Source organism: Talpa occidentalis, unplaced genomic scaffold (genome assembly GCF_014898055.3).
Source record: "Talpa occidentalis isolate TD23 unplaced genomic scaffold, MPIMG_talOcc4v2.1 talOcc4.11, whole genome shotgun sequence".
Lineage (NCBI taxonomy): Eukaryota > Metazoa > Chordata > Mammalia > Eulipotyphla > Talpidae > Talpa > Talpa occidentalis.
The window spans coordinates 88,900,533-88,917,093 of NW_023601104.1; the positions used below are offsets into that span (position 1 = coordinate 88,900,533).

Here is a 16,561-nt window from a genome sequence, read left to right on the forward strand (position 1 = left end):
CCTATCCCCCCTCATCACCAGAGCCCTCCTGAACCAAAGAGTCACTGATCCACTTCCTCGACACCTAATGTGCATGTGTATGTGCTATGAAATACAGTAACATCAGAGAGGAGGGAAACAGACCGGAGAAAAAGATGAATTCCTCCTCAGTCCTCAGAGGTTTCCCCTGTGTGGCAAACACATTCGCCTTCTAGCCAGCTGAGGTCACAACAGCAGCAGGGTCTCACCTACTGTCTGTCTCAGAATCTGTTACCTCCCTCCTGACTTGGCTCTCTGCTTCTGACGTCCTTCACGGCCATTTCCATACTGCCCTCAGACTGACCTTGATAAAGAAAACATCTGCCCCAAGTGTCTGTCCTCCTGCCAGCACCCTGGGAGGAAAGCCCAGCTCCTTCACAACGTCTGTCATCCCTTCTGTCACAACCCCACAGACGTGATTTTCAGCTAAACTGAATTTCTTATCGGTCCCCCAAGGGACCAAGGTCTTCCGTTTTCATCCACCTAAGCCGCATTCATATTCAGCTCTAGTTCTGCATGAGAAAACCTCCCCAGCACCCACCAACCACCATCACACCACTGCCGTGTGCTCACACAGTGTGCTCCCTCCCTACTGGCACAGCAGCCCTGGCCCTGCCTTGTAATTATTGACTAATCTCCTTCGGATGGATTTGTTGGAAGTCAGAGTCTGTTTCTCTTCTCCAACCCCAGGAGCTAGCAGAGTACTGGATACAGAGGTGTATCTGTGCTCCTGCTAAAGTAAACACAATCACTGGAGAAGTTTAAATCAATCAATCAATTTTTAAAAGACCACCCAGCCACAGAGTGACAGGAGGACTCAAGTTGTTGACTTGTCCAGACTCATTATGCTACTTCTTAGAAGACTTGTTAAATTCCAGCTGAATGCCATTTGCTTTTCCCTTTCAGACGGCCTCATTCCTTTGTCATAGTTTTTCACTGCCCTTCACACTTCATGGTAATTAGTACTTTCTGTGCCCACAAGTTGTAGCTGAAAAAGTCAGAATGAGTCACTGTCCATACCCTAATGTCAGGGAAATAAAAAGACATTTGCATCCATGCCAAAGTATGGGAAAAGTATAAGTGACCCAAAATAATTACAAAAAATAACATCTCCTGCCACAAACACAGTCAAGTCGTGACAAGAATGGAAGCTCCTTGATCAGAGGAATGGGAACAAAATCCCTGCCAAAGACAAGACCACTTCTACAAATGGGGAGAATAAGTCATAACACAATCTTGTGCCCTAAAATCTGCATCCAAAACCAAACTGTTTAGACTACAGTAAATACTTTACAATAGGCATAAAAATCAATCAGTTTATTGCATGATTTTAGCAAACCATTTTTCCTTCAAAAGGGAAATTGAGGATCACTTTGGTATGGGTGAAGTCTTCTGTAAGAAGCCCTGGGCCAGGAGGGCTTGAGAAGGTCTAGGAGGAGACATACTTGTCAATAAATGAGTGAATTTGGTCATAAGGAGCTTTAACAATAGTGGATTATCTCTTACAAGAAGTGCAATTCTGTTCCCTTCTCACTCCCTAGAATTTACAGAGAAAAATATAGAACAATTTTGCTCAAAGGGCCCTACCTACCTTGAAATCAAAAGCTGTTGTACTACTTCCTTAGCATCCAAGGGCTAATCCAGTGTGTGTTCTTTACATTAATTGTACTGTATACACAATTATACTATATACACTATATACTATATACAGCAATTATAAGATTCAGCTAAGAGGAGATGAAGAAAGAAGAGTTATAGTAAAATGGATATAGAGAGGAGGTCTTCATTGTTAAGATAAACATTTGTGTTGGTTAGCTACTTGAGCTATAACAAGTAAGTCACATCAAGGTAAATGATTTTTTAGGTTGAAAGTAATCTTTAAAGCTACCTTTGTCTTAACTACTTCTAATAACATCTGATGGTTGCAAGCTCACAGAAGCCATCTCAGACTCAACTTTCAGTCCAAAGGTGCCTAAAATACCTGTTCCTGACTTGCCATTATGAGCCAAAGCAGTCTGACACAACAGGATATGCAGACCACTGCTTCCTTGAAAGGTGGCTCTTTGAATGGTAGAAGAAGCAGTTCTGCAGCAGGTACTCACTGGCATTTAGCACACAAGCACTTTAAAGTGTACTCAGGATATAATTGACACACCTCTTCTTCCCCATGAGTACTTTGTTTCTTAGATCATGAAACAGTAAATTGAAGTACTCAACCAAAATCCCCAATAGGAAATATAAATCTCTAGAATGTTCTAATGGCATTAATATCTCCCAAATGCCTAAAAATATTTCTTTAAAATGCATTAAGAGAAAATGTCATTCTCTTTCAAATCGCCCAAGCACTCAAAAGTCCTGCTCTGAGAAATGACCTTCCAAACTCAGAAATAATAAATTAAGAAGTCAAGTGGCTCTCCCCACCCTCCTTCCCAATGCTGCCTTCTACCTACAGTGAATAAACTGAAAGGTGTACCCCTTCCAAGGCCAGGATGTGGAGAGAAACTAAGCCCCCAGAAGTGGATTACTAAGGTGTGGGTAGTCACAGTATAGGATGCTGTCAAACCACTTCAGCCTCAATAAACAAAACCACATTCTCATCCCTAACAGGTCTCACCATGAAACCTGTTGGTCGTTTTTCATTTTTATTTTTTCCTATATTGACCTGGGTTTTCTGCCACCATTTTCTGAAGAATTCATGGTTCAGCCCCCTCCCCATAACTGCTGCTGTCCAAGAGGGGTGACAGCTTGAAGGTCTCTGAAGAGAAGGTGCCAAAGGAACACAGGGCATCCCTAAGCTGAAAGGGGTGATGGGAAGAAAAACCTTCTCTACCTTGCAGGTCAGCTTTGGTCAACGCAACTTTGTTAGCAAAAGAACAGAAAAGGCGAAAACAATAACCAGAGGTTAGTAAAGGTAGAGTTAAACCAGGGTAACATCACAGAAATGAAAATACAATCAGCATAACCAACATCACTCGAACAGACAACAGAAATGCTCTGCAGGCTCTCCAGAGACAGCACAGACAGGGGTGTACAGACCAGGGAGGAGCAGGCCTCGTCAGAGCCACACGAGCAGAGCAAGGGAAGGGGTTCACAGGACTGGACACAGCACAAGCAATGGCAACAGGGCCTCCCCACACCCACACAGCCAACCCCAGGCATATGGCCCAGAAAAACGACTTTCCATCCGTCTGGATAAACATCAGGAAGTCAGGGTGGTGCATGGACAGACTGAAAGACATGTGTGTGTAACCAGACGGAGCCCACAAAGATAATTCTCAATTATTCTGAGTTAAGCCTGGAAAAGTCGCTGGGCGGCGGTCCTGGTAACCTCTTAAAATTGCCACCAAGGGACGTGGGACTAGCTCTGGGCATATGTATCCAGGTGATTTGGGAACACCCAAGAGCTCCATTTGTTTTAATTTACAAAGATACAGTCAAACCCAAATGACTGTGAGAAAAAAGGCACCAAGCCAATGTCCTTTTTATTTATTCATGCCAATCTCAAAATGAAGCACATGTGTTTCTCTGGGATGTTTACCATCTGCAGTTGTGGAATCACATTTCAAGCCAGTACATGCCTTGGTCTCTGCACAAGAGCTGGCCTCAAGATAGAAAGAGCTATTTACCAGTTAAGTACTGAATTACACACCATTAAAAAATAAAAAATAAAAACTAGCCCACATCGAGAGGTTGCAAGTCACAGTTAGATGCTGGCTATGTTGGTCAGAAACTGCACTTAATTTCAAAATTATATGCTCTGCATAGATATGAGACATAAAATCAAAAAACCTAGTTCAAGATTTTTTTCTTTTTTACTATAAACTGTTTAAAGTCAAAGAGCAGAGAATTAATGTTTTTGAGAATAATTTTGGACTCTTGGGGTCAGATAGAATAGGGAAAATAACACATTTTCTGCTTGGGGAATTTGAAGTGTTATACTCCACAGTGTTGACAAGACCAACATGATCTATCCTGGCCTTTGCACCTTGGATGTGTAAGAATAAAACACATACACCAGCTTGAAGGGACTCAGGTCTTAATTCTTAGTAATAAGTCATACTTACTCCTCTATACATAGAAACAATAAATCAAGATATGTAATATTTTCTCAGGCTCCCATACTGTCTGATACTCAAAGGCCTTCCTGCAGACCCCTGCTATGCGCAGAGATTCAGGATAGAACATCCCCTTTTGCAGTCTCTTCAAGTTTTTGAGCTTTTCATTTCCCTCCCCATCATCTTCCATGGTACCCTACAAAGCTCCTGGAATCTCTTACAAGGGCTGATGCACAATGGTGCAAACTTTCAGTACCTCTAATTTATGACTTAACCTACATTTGGGCCATTTTTCCCGGCCCCTTAGGCTAATCATACAAGTCATCTGTGTACAATAAACAAGGATCTTCTTCCCTCAGCACTCACCCTCCACTTCATCCCCCAGTGGGGCGGCCATCATGCTGCATGGGTAACCACCGCAATTATCTCCATGGCAATAGAGTGCAGGGCTATTAGGCCCAGGAACTTGCATAGAGGCCGATGGTAGAGCAATCGAGTCACAAAGCCTGCCTTCTACAATCAGCCATGCTCAGAGGAAGGTGGGAACCCCATAATGCATGTGATGGGTCCAGCCAAGTGCACACAGAGCTGCAGGTCAGAGGAGGCACATTTTCCCCCATTTGATGGATAATTTTCTTGGGCTAATGCTCTCCCTGCCTCTTTTAAAACTCTCCAAAGTAAAGTCCATTCCTCCTTTGTACTATACATTTTAGCCCACTTTTATAATAGTTTTTAGACTTCTTTCTAGCCCAGTATGACAGGTCTATTTCCTCACACTTCCAGTTTTACATGCTGCAGAGACAGCCTCTACCACACTTAGCTATTGAGCACTGAAAATACGCATATTTGGAATTGAGATGTGTTGCAAGTATAAATACACACTCAATTTTGTAGGCTTAATATGAAAAAGGAATGTAACATGTCATTAATAATTTTATATGGATAGTATACTCAACTGGTAATATTTTGGACATAGTGGGCTATGTCAAATAGGCTACAAAATTAAAATAAGACTACCTATTACTCCATACTTTGTAAAATATTGCTAGTAGGGAATTAAAAATTACATGTGACTCACCTGATATTTCTATTAGGCAACAATGCTTTATAGTGAAATGGATGATTTTTGTTCAATTTTAAACCTCAAAGAACTGAAGTCATGATAAAAAAATTTAACATTTGAAGAGTGCCTTATGCTTTTTAATATGTGCTTTTGATAGGATGAATGATCCCACAAGAACCAGAATTCCTGCCCTTCACCATCTTCTAAACTAAGCATCTCAATTTTGTTCTCAAGTGCTCATCTACCTTGGGATTGCTCTTAACACCTGAAAGAAGTAACAGCAGGCCATTGAGACAAAGATCCTCAAGTCAAATGAAATTGTGTGTTTCCAGAAGAAGAAAGCAGCGTGGCTCCTCCCAGGATGATTCCTGACCTCCTGTGCCCTCACATATACACATCACATTTGGCCAATAGAATTGAAGAATATTTCTGGTTAAAGGAAATATTCTAGGTAAAGGAGAGGGACAAAAGCTCTTCATAATAGTGCCTCATGGGAAACTGACTCGTAAGCACAGGGAAATAATTCCATTCTGCACATCAGCCTGGAAAACTGATGGAAAACTTTTATAAAAATGTGCTTAAGGTGGAAAGTGAACCCAGAGAAAAGAGAGTTAAGAACAGAAATAATAAATGAATTTGAACACTTAGGCGATGAATGAACAGACTTGGTGTGGTCAATTCGTGAGCAATACAAGAAAGCACAATATATTTACACAAACAAAGGACCATGAGGCTCAACCAGATGGAAAAATACATAGATCTTGGTGACTGGTTGGACATCTCAGCCTGTCCAAGGCCCCTAGGGAAGGCTGGAAATATTTACTGCTACCCTCTGCTGGCTTAAGCTACATTGGTTTTATTTTGGAGAACAGATCCAGGAAAACTGGTTAAATCCAGTTAACAGCTCAAGAGAGAGTGGGTCCTCTTCAGAAACAGGCTGAGCATCATTTGCTGTGTGCTGTATGGGTGGACATGCAATGTTATCAGATGTCTACATGAGGAACATTTTACAAATAATCTTATCTTTCATTGAGTACCTACTAAGCATGTAACAGGCATTTCATATGCTCCATATATCTCTATTTTATATATAATTACCTTTCAATGTAAGTGTTATTGTCCTGTTTCATAGAAAAGGACAATCTAGGTGAGAGAGGTTAAATAACTCCCCAAATGTCACACAGCTAACAAGAGCAACCACCTACAGGTGGGACATGGTAACACATCTGAGTAGGTATGAATCTATTCCCCTAAATCGTATAGAGTATTGCAAACAAAAGCTACCTCAATAAAACAAATAAAATTAAAAAAAATACAGGAAAAAAGTAAGATGCTATTATTAGAGAAATATGAGGAGCTCTATAGAATCCTACAGAATAAGTCAAAATATTGAAAATTTATAAAATAATCTATTCAAATGGGGGGAAAAAACAAGTTATCACCTAGACCTAAGTCCAGGACTTTCTAAGATGGAAACCCAAGCAATTCTTTCACACCACATTAAGAAACTGCCTGACAATGCCTGATAGCTAGTAAGTACTCAATAAATGTTCATTTCCTCAACTCTTTATGGAGTTCTGACATTGTTTTCCTAGTCTTGCTGAGTTTGCATTAAATAATGCAGTTGCCATCACTGACATAGGGAACATTTTTTGAGGGGGTATCCATACGAAAGTCTGATTTGTAACCCCCCATGTGTAAAAATACAAACAGAATTCCCTGTTGCCCTATCAGCCATGCTGGAAGCAAAGGCACACGTCAGAAGAAGCCAGAAGTCAATGCCAGGAAAGGACTTCTACTGACCAGTATGTGACACTGGGAAGACATCTGCCCACAAACATTCCTGGAGCTTGTGGCACATGTCTTGACATACAGCCAGTGACAGAAGGACACCAATGGTGATGCAATGTCAGATGGCGAATGGGAATGAGAGAGGACCAGTAAACTGAGGAAGGAGGCACTGGCAGGTGCAGCAAAGAGGCTCGGTGCTTGCAACAATGCTGTAGCTTATAAAGAAAAGAAGTTGTACCTTCACAGCCACGCTCGATCTGTCCACTCCGGTGGAGGGCATCATTGATAAGGTCTGGCAGGCGCCCGTTCAAGTCCACTGAGGCCAGACACCCCTGAAAGCCATCCCGGGAGGCTACAAGCTTTGGTAGGTTGCTGTACATGCCTTGGGCCAGGCCCGCCATGTAGAGGTCACCTGAAAAGAAAAGCAACAAAGCAAAGGAGTAAAGGACATGGACCCATGTCAACTAGAGCCCCAGTGCTTCTGACCATTTACTAGGCAAAGATAATACAGTCTGGGGGAAATGGAATCTATGAAATAATTACCAGAGTGTTTACAATGTAAAAAGAAGAAAGTAATGTTTATCATGTTTATTATGTTACTCATTTTATACATGTCATCTCACTAATTTTAATCACTACACCCATTCTCTGAGGTAGGTATCATTTCCATTTTATGATGAAGTAAAGATGAATAACATTTCAACAATACCACCATTTATTGAGCGCTTTTTATGTGCTTGTTACTGACATGCTGAGGGCTTCACAAACATGAGGCCATCAAAACACCTAACAAGCCATAAAGGTAGTAACAATCATTATCCTCGTTTTGCAAAAAAGTACACAGAAGCTGAACAAGACAGAAAATGCGACCAAAGTCACCCGAGCAGCGAGTGATTCTGCTGAGATTCCAAAACCCATAATCCTCCCTCTGGATTAGGGCCCTCCACAGGTGATATTTATCACCTGCTGCCTCAGCTCCCACTGCCTGAGGTGACAGAGAAAAGCACCACACCTTGAGGAGTGGGCCAAGCACACATGGAACACATTTCACTAGGGAAGAGTGTGATATTGTTCAAACAACATTTGAAAGTTGCATCACACATGTCTGACATGCCTAACCTGAAGTCAGACTCTGGAAACAGCCTTTCAATGGTAAGAAATGCTCAAAGAAGGATAAACTTCTTTACAAGCTTTAATGGATGGAGAGATTATACTAAGCAAAATAAGTCAGAAGGAGGAAGATAATACTGCATGGTTTCACTTAGAAGTAGAATGCAGAGACACCAAAAAAGGCACAAACACAAATCTTGAAAGCTGTTCATAGATCTAAAGGATCCGGGGGGGGAGGGAGAGGGACAGCATGAAAACAGGGGGAAGAGCAGGGACTATGGTGATAGACTATAGTGCTTTGATGGTGGGAGGTCTATGGTGACCATGAAGGGAGAAATCCTCTACTGTTTAAAATTTTGAAAGGATGTAACAAGAAAAATGTACTTCATTAAATAGTAATAAAAAATACCTTACAAGATTTACCTTTCAAATCCAGATTCTTGGCACCATTGATAACCTGAGTGACCACCTTGGTGTCCACTTTCAGGCTGTGGGTGTTACTGTTGTCCCGGGTGATGACCACATTGTGCCACTGGTTGTCATTCAGGGGCCGGTCACTGTTGCCTTTGATCACATTGGGGCCATTTCCAAGGTCAAACACGTAGTGTATGTACCTACAAGGCAAAATGACCATGGGTGTCCTGAGATTCTCAAAGTGGCTTAACAGCAAAATGTGTGTAACTGACACAAGGCAGTCCCCACCAACACATGATAGTAAAATGTTTTGAAGAAAGGACAACTTTCAAAAAACTGCTTATATGGGTTACAGGTAGTGCTGAAATATCTATATATCATTTCTTCTTATAAATTTGGGCATTGTAAATAAATTAATAAACTTGGGCTTTGTAGAGAGATGCAACACAACTTATATCCCTCTTCTGCAAAAGTAAATTTTTCCACATGTTTAAAGCATTCCTTTTCATAGTCAAAAGTCTGGTAGTACTGAGTTAATGGAAGATCTTTCAGCTCATGAATTGCTTTCCCTTCCAACCCTACTCATTCCATAGATAACTTTAATCAATGAAGTTGAGAGTGGGTTATCAAGAATAGAAGGTAGTAGGTTGAATGGACACTCTTTTCATGTCTTTACGTGTTGTAGGGCTTGAGCTAAGGGCTAAGCATAAACAACTTTCCCTTGACTACCCCTGACCCTTTGACTACCACTTACCCCTTAACTAGTTCAACTGCAATGAAGTCATTGCCATCACCACTGTTGAAGAGAATGAAGCCATCTGCTGAGGTGGTCTTGAACTGGAAGAAGAGGTGCATGGAGGTGTAGGCCTGGAGGGTGGCCAGGCTCAGGTAGCTGCTCTTGGTCTTGAAGGTCACAGGGTCGGCAATGATGTTCCTCAGTCCAAAACGAGCCTTTAGTTCGCAGTAATCAATGTCACCATTTTTGCACAGGTCAATGTAGAGTAGCCCATTAAACATGAGGCTCTGCAGGTGGCCAATGAAACTGGAGGGGACAACGGAGATGTAGCGTTTCTCAGTCATGATACCCGTTTCGATGTTGTGGAATTCCAAACGGGTGTGGTCTCCCACCATTGTACCTGTGATGAGCATAGATGAGATTCAAACAGGAAGTCACAGCACCCCAACAGTGTCTTTCAGGTCTAATTTGTTTCCACATGAAATATTCAGTTCCAAAAACCAAAATATTCAATACAGTATACACTTGACATGGCCTCAGTTGGGAGCTGATTACTGGCCCCATCCAAGTAGTTGTCTGCATCCTACATGTGCACATAGCCACGCAGAATGCCCCATCCTATAAAGGAGAATGTGAGATGGTGGTAACTCAAGCTAAAGGACACAACTACTACTTTTCTCCATTCAAGAAGGTGATTGGATACTGAAACCACTACAGGAAGGGAAGCCTCTTTTGCCCTCACCTGTGGTAATGATACAATAAACAGGACTCAGGCATCATTATCAAATATTTGCTTTTATGGTAGTTTTTAGGATTCATTTTTATTTATTTATGAATACAAGTACTGGGCTGCAGGCTAGAGGTGAAGGGGGTGGTGAGAGGATTCACCAGAGACAGAGTGGGAAACAGAAGAGATAGATCTAATGAAATACAATGCTTAGGGGAACATTGGGCGAGACAGAAGAGGTCTGCTGTGCCATATGTGGATTAGCTCCCTGACTGGGATCGAACTCACACTGCAGTGGCTGGTGATAGCTTGATAGTGCTGAGAGTTTAACCCTTGCACCAGCAGGGAGGCCCAACTGCTGCTTTTTTTTTTTTTTTTATAATAACACCTAATTTTCCTTTGGGAAGCTACTCCCTCCATAACCCACACCACTTCACCTTTAAGTCACCTGGGCTGCATGAAGCTGACAGGTTCCTGGCTCCTGAAATGAACAAGCTGCTCATGCTGGACTACTCAATGTCTGTTATCCCTGAGCCCAAGAGTATGTCTAAGAATGGAAGACATGGCCTTCAAACTTTTGCAGACATCTGAATCATCTGGAAGTCTTGTTAAGATGGGTCACTGGACCCCACCTCAAAATTTATGATTCCAAATGTGGTTGTTAGAATTTGTATCTAACAAGTTCCCGGTTGAGGCTCCTGGGATGGACCTGGGGGCCACCCTTAGAATCACTGTGTTAGAACAACCCACCTCTAGCCAGCGATGTTTTGTAACAGGGCTTTGGCAGGACTGCCGAGGAAAGAGGTGATCTTTGCAAAGCTGGCTTGTTAAAGGAGTACGAAAGGCCAGAGCTGCTGGAAGCTATGAGGAAACTGGGGAAGAGGGAGGGAGGATTGGGGAGAGGGGAGAGTTGGGGGGTTGGGTCTACCTGAGGGTACAGCCCTCATAGAAGACAACCAGGAAATGGAGAAATGCAGTCTCTCTAGAGTGACCTCTTGAAGGTCTGGAAGAGTCGGCCAACTCCAGACTTTTAAACACTGCAGTGTCAGATTCCCTTCTGTGCCTAAAGCATTTGATATGGAGTCTAACAGTTGCAACCAACCTCCAGCTGATACACATTATCTTTTAGACATTTCATTAACTCCTTTAACCTGCAAGTGGTGAGGGACAGGAGCAGTGGTAATGAAGTGGACTTGAAAAAAGTAGTGACTGGGCCTCCCCCGGTGGTGCAGCGGTCGAGCACTGGGCTGCGAAGCTGCCCGCAGCCTCTGAAGTGCCGGTTCAATCCCCAGCCACCGGCGAGGGTCCCACATGGTGCACAGACCTCTCCTGCTGCCTGCTGCTCCCCTCAGCAGTGTACTTCGTCAGTCTGCCTGTTCTGTTCCCCACTCTGGCTCTAGTGAATTCTCTCACCTTCCCGTGCTTTTGACTGTACCCAGTGCATATATAAATAAAATAAATAAATCTTAAAAAGAAAAAACAGTGACTGGAAATTTTAGTAACAAAGCAAGGACGACATCAGGGCTAGAGTAGAAAGTGGTTCCCTCAACCTTTATATAGAGAAATAACATTAAAATGTAGCAAAGGAGTCCTAAAGACCCATTAGAGGGAGAGGAAGGAGAATTTCCTTATTTCTGCCCTCCTATTATTACCTCCCTTGTTGAAGAAACTCCACTAGCAAGATAGCCCTTAGCATCTTTGTTTCTCTCTTATAACTCTCAGTGATAAGGGAGTGCAAAGCTGGCTTGCTAAAGGAGTACGAAAGGCCAGAGCTGCTGAAAAATTAAGAATTAAGAATAACCTGCAAAGAGAAAGTGCATGTGCATAGCTGGGCCTGGCACTTCCTGTTTCTCTTGACATGAAACACCTATGTACCCCACCCATCCACAGCAGGTGTCAGAGAAGCAAGCCTTCTTTGGTGGAAGATGCCCACCCCAGTACTGAATTAGGTAGTGAGACACTGGACAATTATGTCTAATTCTGAAGTTTACTAGATAAGTCACTTTTTTCATTAACAGCATCACCACTTATAAAAGTGACCTTCGACGTTCACCTGCCTTGCATGATTTTTTTCTCTATTGCCATAGAACTCAGGTAGTAAAATAAAGAGTTGGGTGGGAGTTACATTTTCTTGTGTCCCTTAAACTTAAATACCTGGGGGATTCAGCCAGCTCACACTTTCAAATGCTCAATTCTGATTTCATCTTTTTGGGAAACTACTCAGAGCTAATTCCAAGAAACTCACAAGCACAAAAATCAGATTTACATTTTGTGAGCATCAGTGTGGTGTTTTGACAACTTGTGACAGATCTTTCTCTTAATACAAGCAAAAGTAAAATGTTGCTGCTTAACTTAAATATAAAATTGTGATAGAACAAAATCAAAATGAAACATAAATCTGCTAATAATTGAATAACCTAGGATTGTATAAAATTACTTAGTACTGAAAATTGGATTGATCATCAAGATGCAAGGTAGCAAAGGGTAAAATTTGCATGCTCTAAGACAATGCAGTGGCTGAAATACTTAAATTCCCAATGTCAATTTTGCTATAGCCAGTCAGCCTAAGGATGTGGACAGAAGCTTGAGGATGATAGGGAGGGGAAGCTATAGACAATCTGAACAGAAACAGAGGAACTGAACTATGATGATGCGGTAGTCATACTAATTCTTATTTTACAAGAATAAATAAAGACATAGGCAATGAGAACCAAGAAGTGATAATGGGGTGATTCCTGGTGAAGATTAGGTTTCCAAAAGGAATCAGAGAGGGGATTTTGATGTCAACTGGGAGCTTTTAGAAAAATTATGATATGCTGACCTCCAGAATTGAGAGGTTAGAAAACTCTGCTCACTGGGAAATGAATTTCAAAGAGCAAGAAAATATGTATGGTTTTGGTTAAGAAAAAAAGACCAAAGAAGGACTTAGATAAGCAGGAAAAGGGACAGTAACTATGGAATTTGAGATCTGAACCCAGGGACACAGACTGATTTAGAGTTTGGGATGATTCAGAACACTTCAGCTAGAAGTTGGGGGTCAGGAGGTTATAGGACGTAGATGGGGGATCAAAGGTCAAATTAGAAAATTTGTATTTTCTAATGCAAATTTGCATTGGCTTCACCATATGCTAAAGAAACTCATTTTGCTGTGGATGTAGGTTCCAAAAAACAAGTATGCTGTTGCATCTGGAGAAAGCATTGAAGAGATTACTTAAAGTTTGAAACTGGTGACAAATTAAGCAAACGCATATTTGAAATCTTTTAGTATCACCCAATCAAAATTGGTATCCAAGGGACTTTTCATTCCCCTTCTCTGAATGCTGTCCATAGACCAAAATGCTTTTCAATTGAAGGGACAGAAACAAGCGTACATCACAGCAACCACTTTCAAATTTCAGAATAAAGAGGAGTAATTCAAAAGATAAGACAGTGAAATCTAGTTAATAGTCTTTATATGCCAGGTGACATTCTAGGCACTTCATAATCACCATCACTGTCATTATACCAATGAACAGTACCTAAGTAACATTCTCTTGCTTCAGAGCTGAAGTGATTGAGCTGAAAGTGATTAAGTCACACGATCAAGGATCATGCAGGTAGTTTAAGTGTTAGAACTGCAAATGGAACCCAAATGAATTTAATTGCAAAGGCCAGCTTTTCTACACAATAGTCTTTAGAGAAAGAGCTTGACTCATCCCCTACATGACTGCCCAAGAAAAGCTGCATCTGGGATTTCACTGGTGAAATTTCCATGCAGAAGATACTGTGATGAATTCATCCTTCATATCAAGGATCAACTATCCTAATGTCACTCCATCTAACTCATGGATTAAGGAACCAGCACCTGCTCCAGAACAGCCACATTGCTTTGGCTCCTATTCAAATACAACGAGCAGCATGCAGAGCAGTCCTCAGAGCAATTGAGTTGGTTGAGAATATAAACCTATGGAAAATAATGTTTGTGTGCAAACTGTAACTTTCTAAGGGCATTAGCATATGGTGTAGGAGACTGGGATGTCTGGGTTCCATAACTTTTCTGTGTCTCAGCTTTCCATCTTGTGAAACAGGAATGAAGTTAAACTAAATGTGAATATATATATATATATATATAATATATATATATATGCATACATACATATGTATAAAGAACCCTACCCAGTGCTCACACTCTCAGCTATTATTAACTATACAGTAGTCTTTTTTTCTTTCTCTGAAATATGTTAGCAATTTTCTTGTTCTTTCTCCATTTTCTCTATTCTGCTAGAATACAATCCCCCCTGAAGTAGTGACCACATCTTGCCTCTTCTAGATGCCCCATCGTGTGGAGCAGAGTACAGCAGGCATCCCTAAGTCCTGCAGAAGGCAGATTTAAAACAGATGTCTTGGAGTCAGTTTGCACCATCATTTCTGCACATGAAGCTCTTCACCAACACTAAGAGCTTAGCATAGAAATCATGGATGGGCTTAGAGGGGGCCACTTGCGCTCCACGGTTTCTGGGCAAGGGAGAGAAGGTGAGAAAATGAAGGTTTATATAGTCTCAGTAAATGATGCACCATTTTGCCCACCATCCTCCGGTTCCACCACTCTCAGATCCTTTCCTCCATGGTATCAACATTTTCTCAAAGTATGTTCTGTAAAATGTTTTAATAAAAGAGGTCTGGAGCCAAACAAATTTAGCGAACACTGCCTGCTTAATTATCGCTGATTAGCAATGTGCATTAGCACCTTAAAAGCTCCTAATAAGTCTTGCAACAGAAAAACTCACTTTGTTTTGTTTGACCTAACATTTCCCAAATTTAGCTTACCATTTTTTTAGTAAGGAATGAAACAAATTTTCTTTGAAAAATGACTCTTTACACTTTGGTACCACATGTGTGCTGGGTGGGATGCAGGAAGGAGAGAGAGAAGTCAACATAAGTAGAGGGGGAAGTTCTGTGCTAGTGAGACGTTCCAGGTGGAGTGGGTAGTTCACACAGCATTAGGTTCCGATTCTGAGCACAACCCCAGTGAGGTATTCTTTTAATTTATTCTTGATAATAGAAATCCAGTTCAATCAATCAATCAATCAATCAATTCTTATTAACTGTCAACTGAACTTAATACCTTTCCAGGAATACATTATATTATAATAAATGAGAACCACCAGGTTGAAGGATATTTCTTTCCTCGCTTTTGATTTCTTATGAGTCTGACCTATTATTTGCATCATTTCTGCAAACTAGCTGAAAATTTGACACCCTGGGGGGCCTTAAACAGCATGAAAGGGATTACTAAATAAGCCAATAAGACACTACTTAATAACCTGAGGACTGTGTGGTATTTTAGTTTCATTTGCCTGATTTTATGACTTCTGTGAGCTAAAATTAAAATTCCCAAACCCCTTATCACTGTAAAAAGCCACCCAAGGTTGTACCTCAGAAGCAAAAGAGTTCTTTTCTTCTTCCAAATTTCTTTGTCATTATGACTGATTTTTTTCCTATCAGCAGCAACATAGGGGGTAATGTAGCAAATGAAAGCATTTCATTAATTCCAAATTTCAAATTACTAGATGACTGAGGCATTCCATGGTGTAGTCCTGCTTTTTAATTATTAGTGGTAAGAGAAAGCACACTTTATAATTACCTTCATTCTAAAGGTTCTGTAAAAGAATAAAGACAGAGGAAGGCCGTACACACGGCAATCCCCAGTACTGCAGTTTTTATGTCTGTGCTTTTCAGGGTGGATAATTTTCCCTGGATAATTTTCTATAGAAATCAAAGGAACTGGCTGCCAAGGGAGACTGGGCTGAGGTCGCCATCTAGTGGCTCCTACGCAAACAACAGGGTCACTCTGCTCTACTGGTCTAAACCCAGAGGATTTACAAGGAAGTTTGAATCATCATCTCTGCCTTGCAGGTTCCTGTCTGCACTGCCAGCCCAAGGGAATGTCTCATATAATTAACTCAGGACAGCTGTGAGTTCTAGACCATATAGCCATCTTTCTGTCTCCTAGCTTGCTTACATTCATTACAGGAGGCTAAATTATCTCTATTTACAATTTTAGAGTATATTACATCTTGCGGTTCTGTTTGATCCATTGGGTAGAGGGAAGGTGGTAAAGGTAGTCTACCTTCCAAATGTATCCCCGCAATACATTTCATTATATTTTCTGTATATTTTAAGACAAATCATTTTCTTAGGATGGACTGGGAAATTCAACAAGCAGTCCCTTGTGTTGAAATCAGTCAAACATGAATTTGGAGTTTAATCACACAATTCCTTTAACTTTCATGTTCACCTATATAAATGACAATAAGAACACTTACCTTGCAAGGCAATAGGGAATGATAGAAGAGTTAAGGAACTGAAATATGTAAGACAGTTAAGCCAGCATCTAATGCCAACTGTTCTTCCTCGACCATAGATTCAATTTTCCAGGCTCTTTCACTCTCTTTCTACACACACATACATGCATAGACACAGACACACCCGTACACATACATACATGGTGCACTATCATTGGTGACTCTAGACGAATAGAAGTTCAGGCTCCTGAATATAAAATTACTTGAACCAAAACTACAGAAGCTTTATGCTTGAAAGAGCCTTAGCAATAATATAATTCAAGTATAGAAATGAGGAAAAAAAGTTTAGCATTGCTGCTCTAA

General features: G+C 41.1%; 1 protein-coding gene across 3 annotated transcripts in view; it reads right to left on the reverse strand.

The window, feature by feature from the left end:
- The window catches only part of NRXN3 (neurexin 3), a 1,487,041-nt gene that overhangs the window by 801,756 nt on the left and 668,724 nt on the right, over positions 1 to 16,561 (reverse strand). For all 3 annotated transcript variants that reach the window (XM_054691888.1, XM_054691889.1, XM_054691890.1), the window contains 3 exons: positions 9,206 to 9,587; positions 8,461 to 8,651; positions 7,166 to 7,339 (listed from right to left, as the gene is read on the reverse strand). In XM_054691888.1, coding sequence (XP_054547863.1) covers positions 7,166 to 7,339; positions 8,461 to 8,651; positions 9,206 to 9,587 — 747 coding nt within the window. The remainder of the gene's footprint in view (positions 1 to 7,165; positions 7,340 to 8,460; positions 8,652 to 9,205; positions 9,588 to 16,561) is intronic.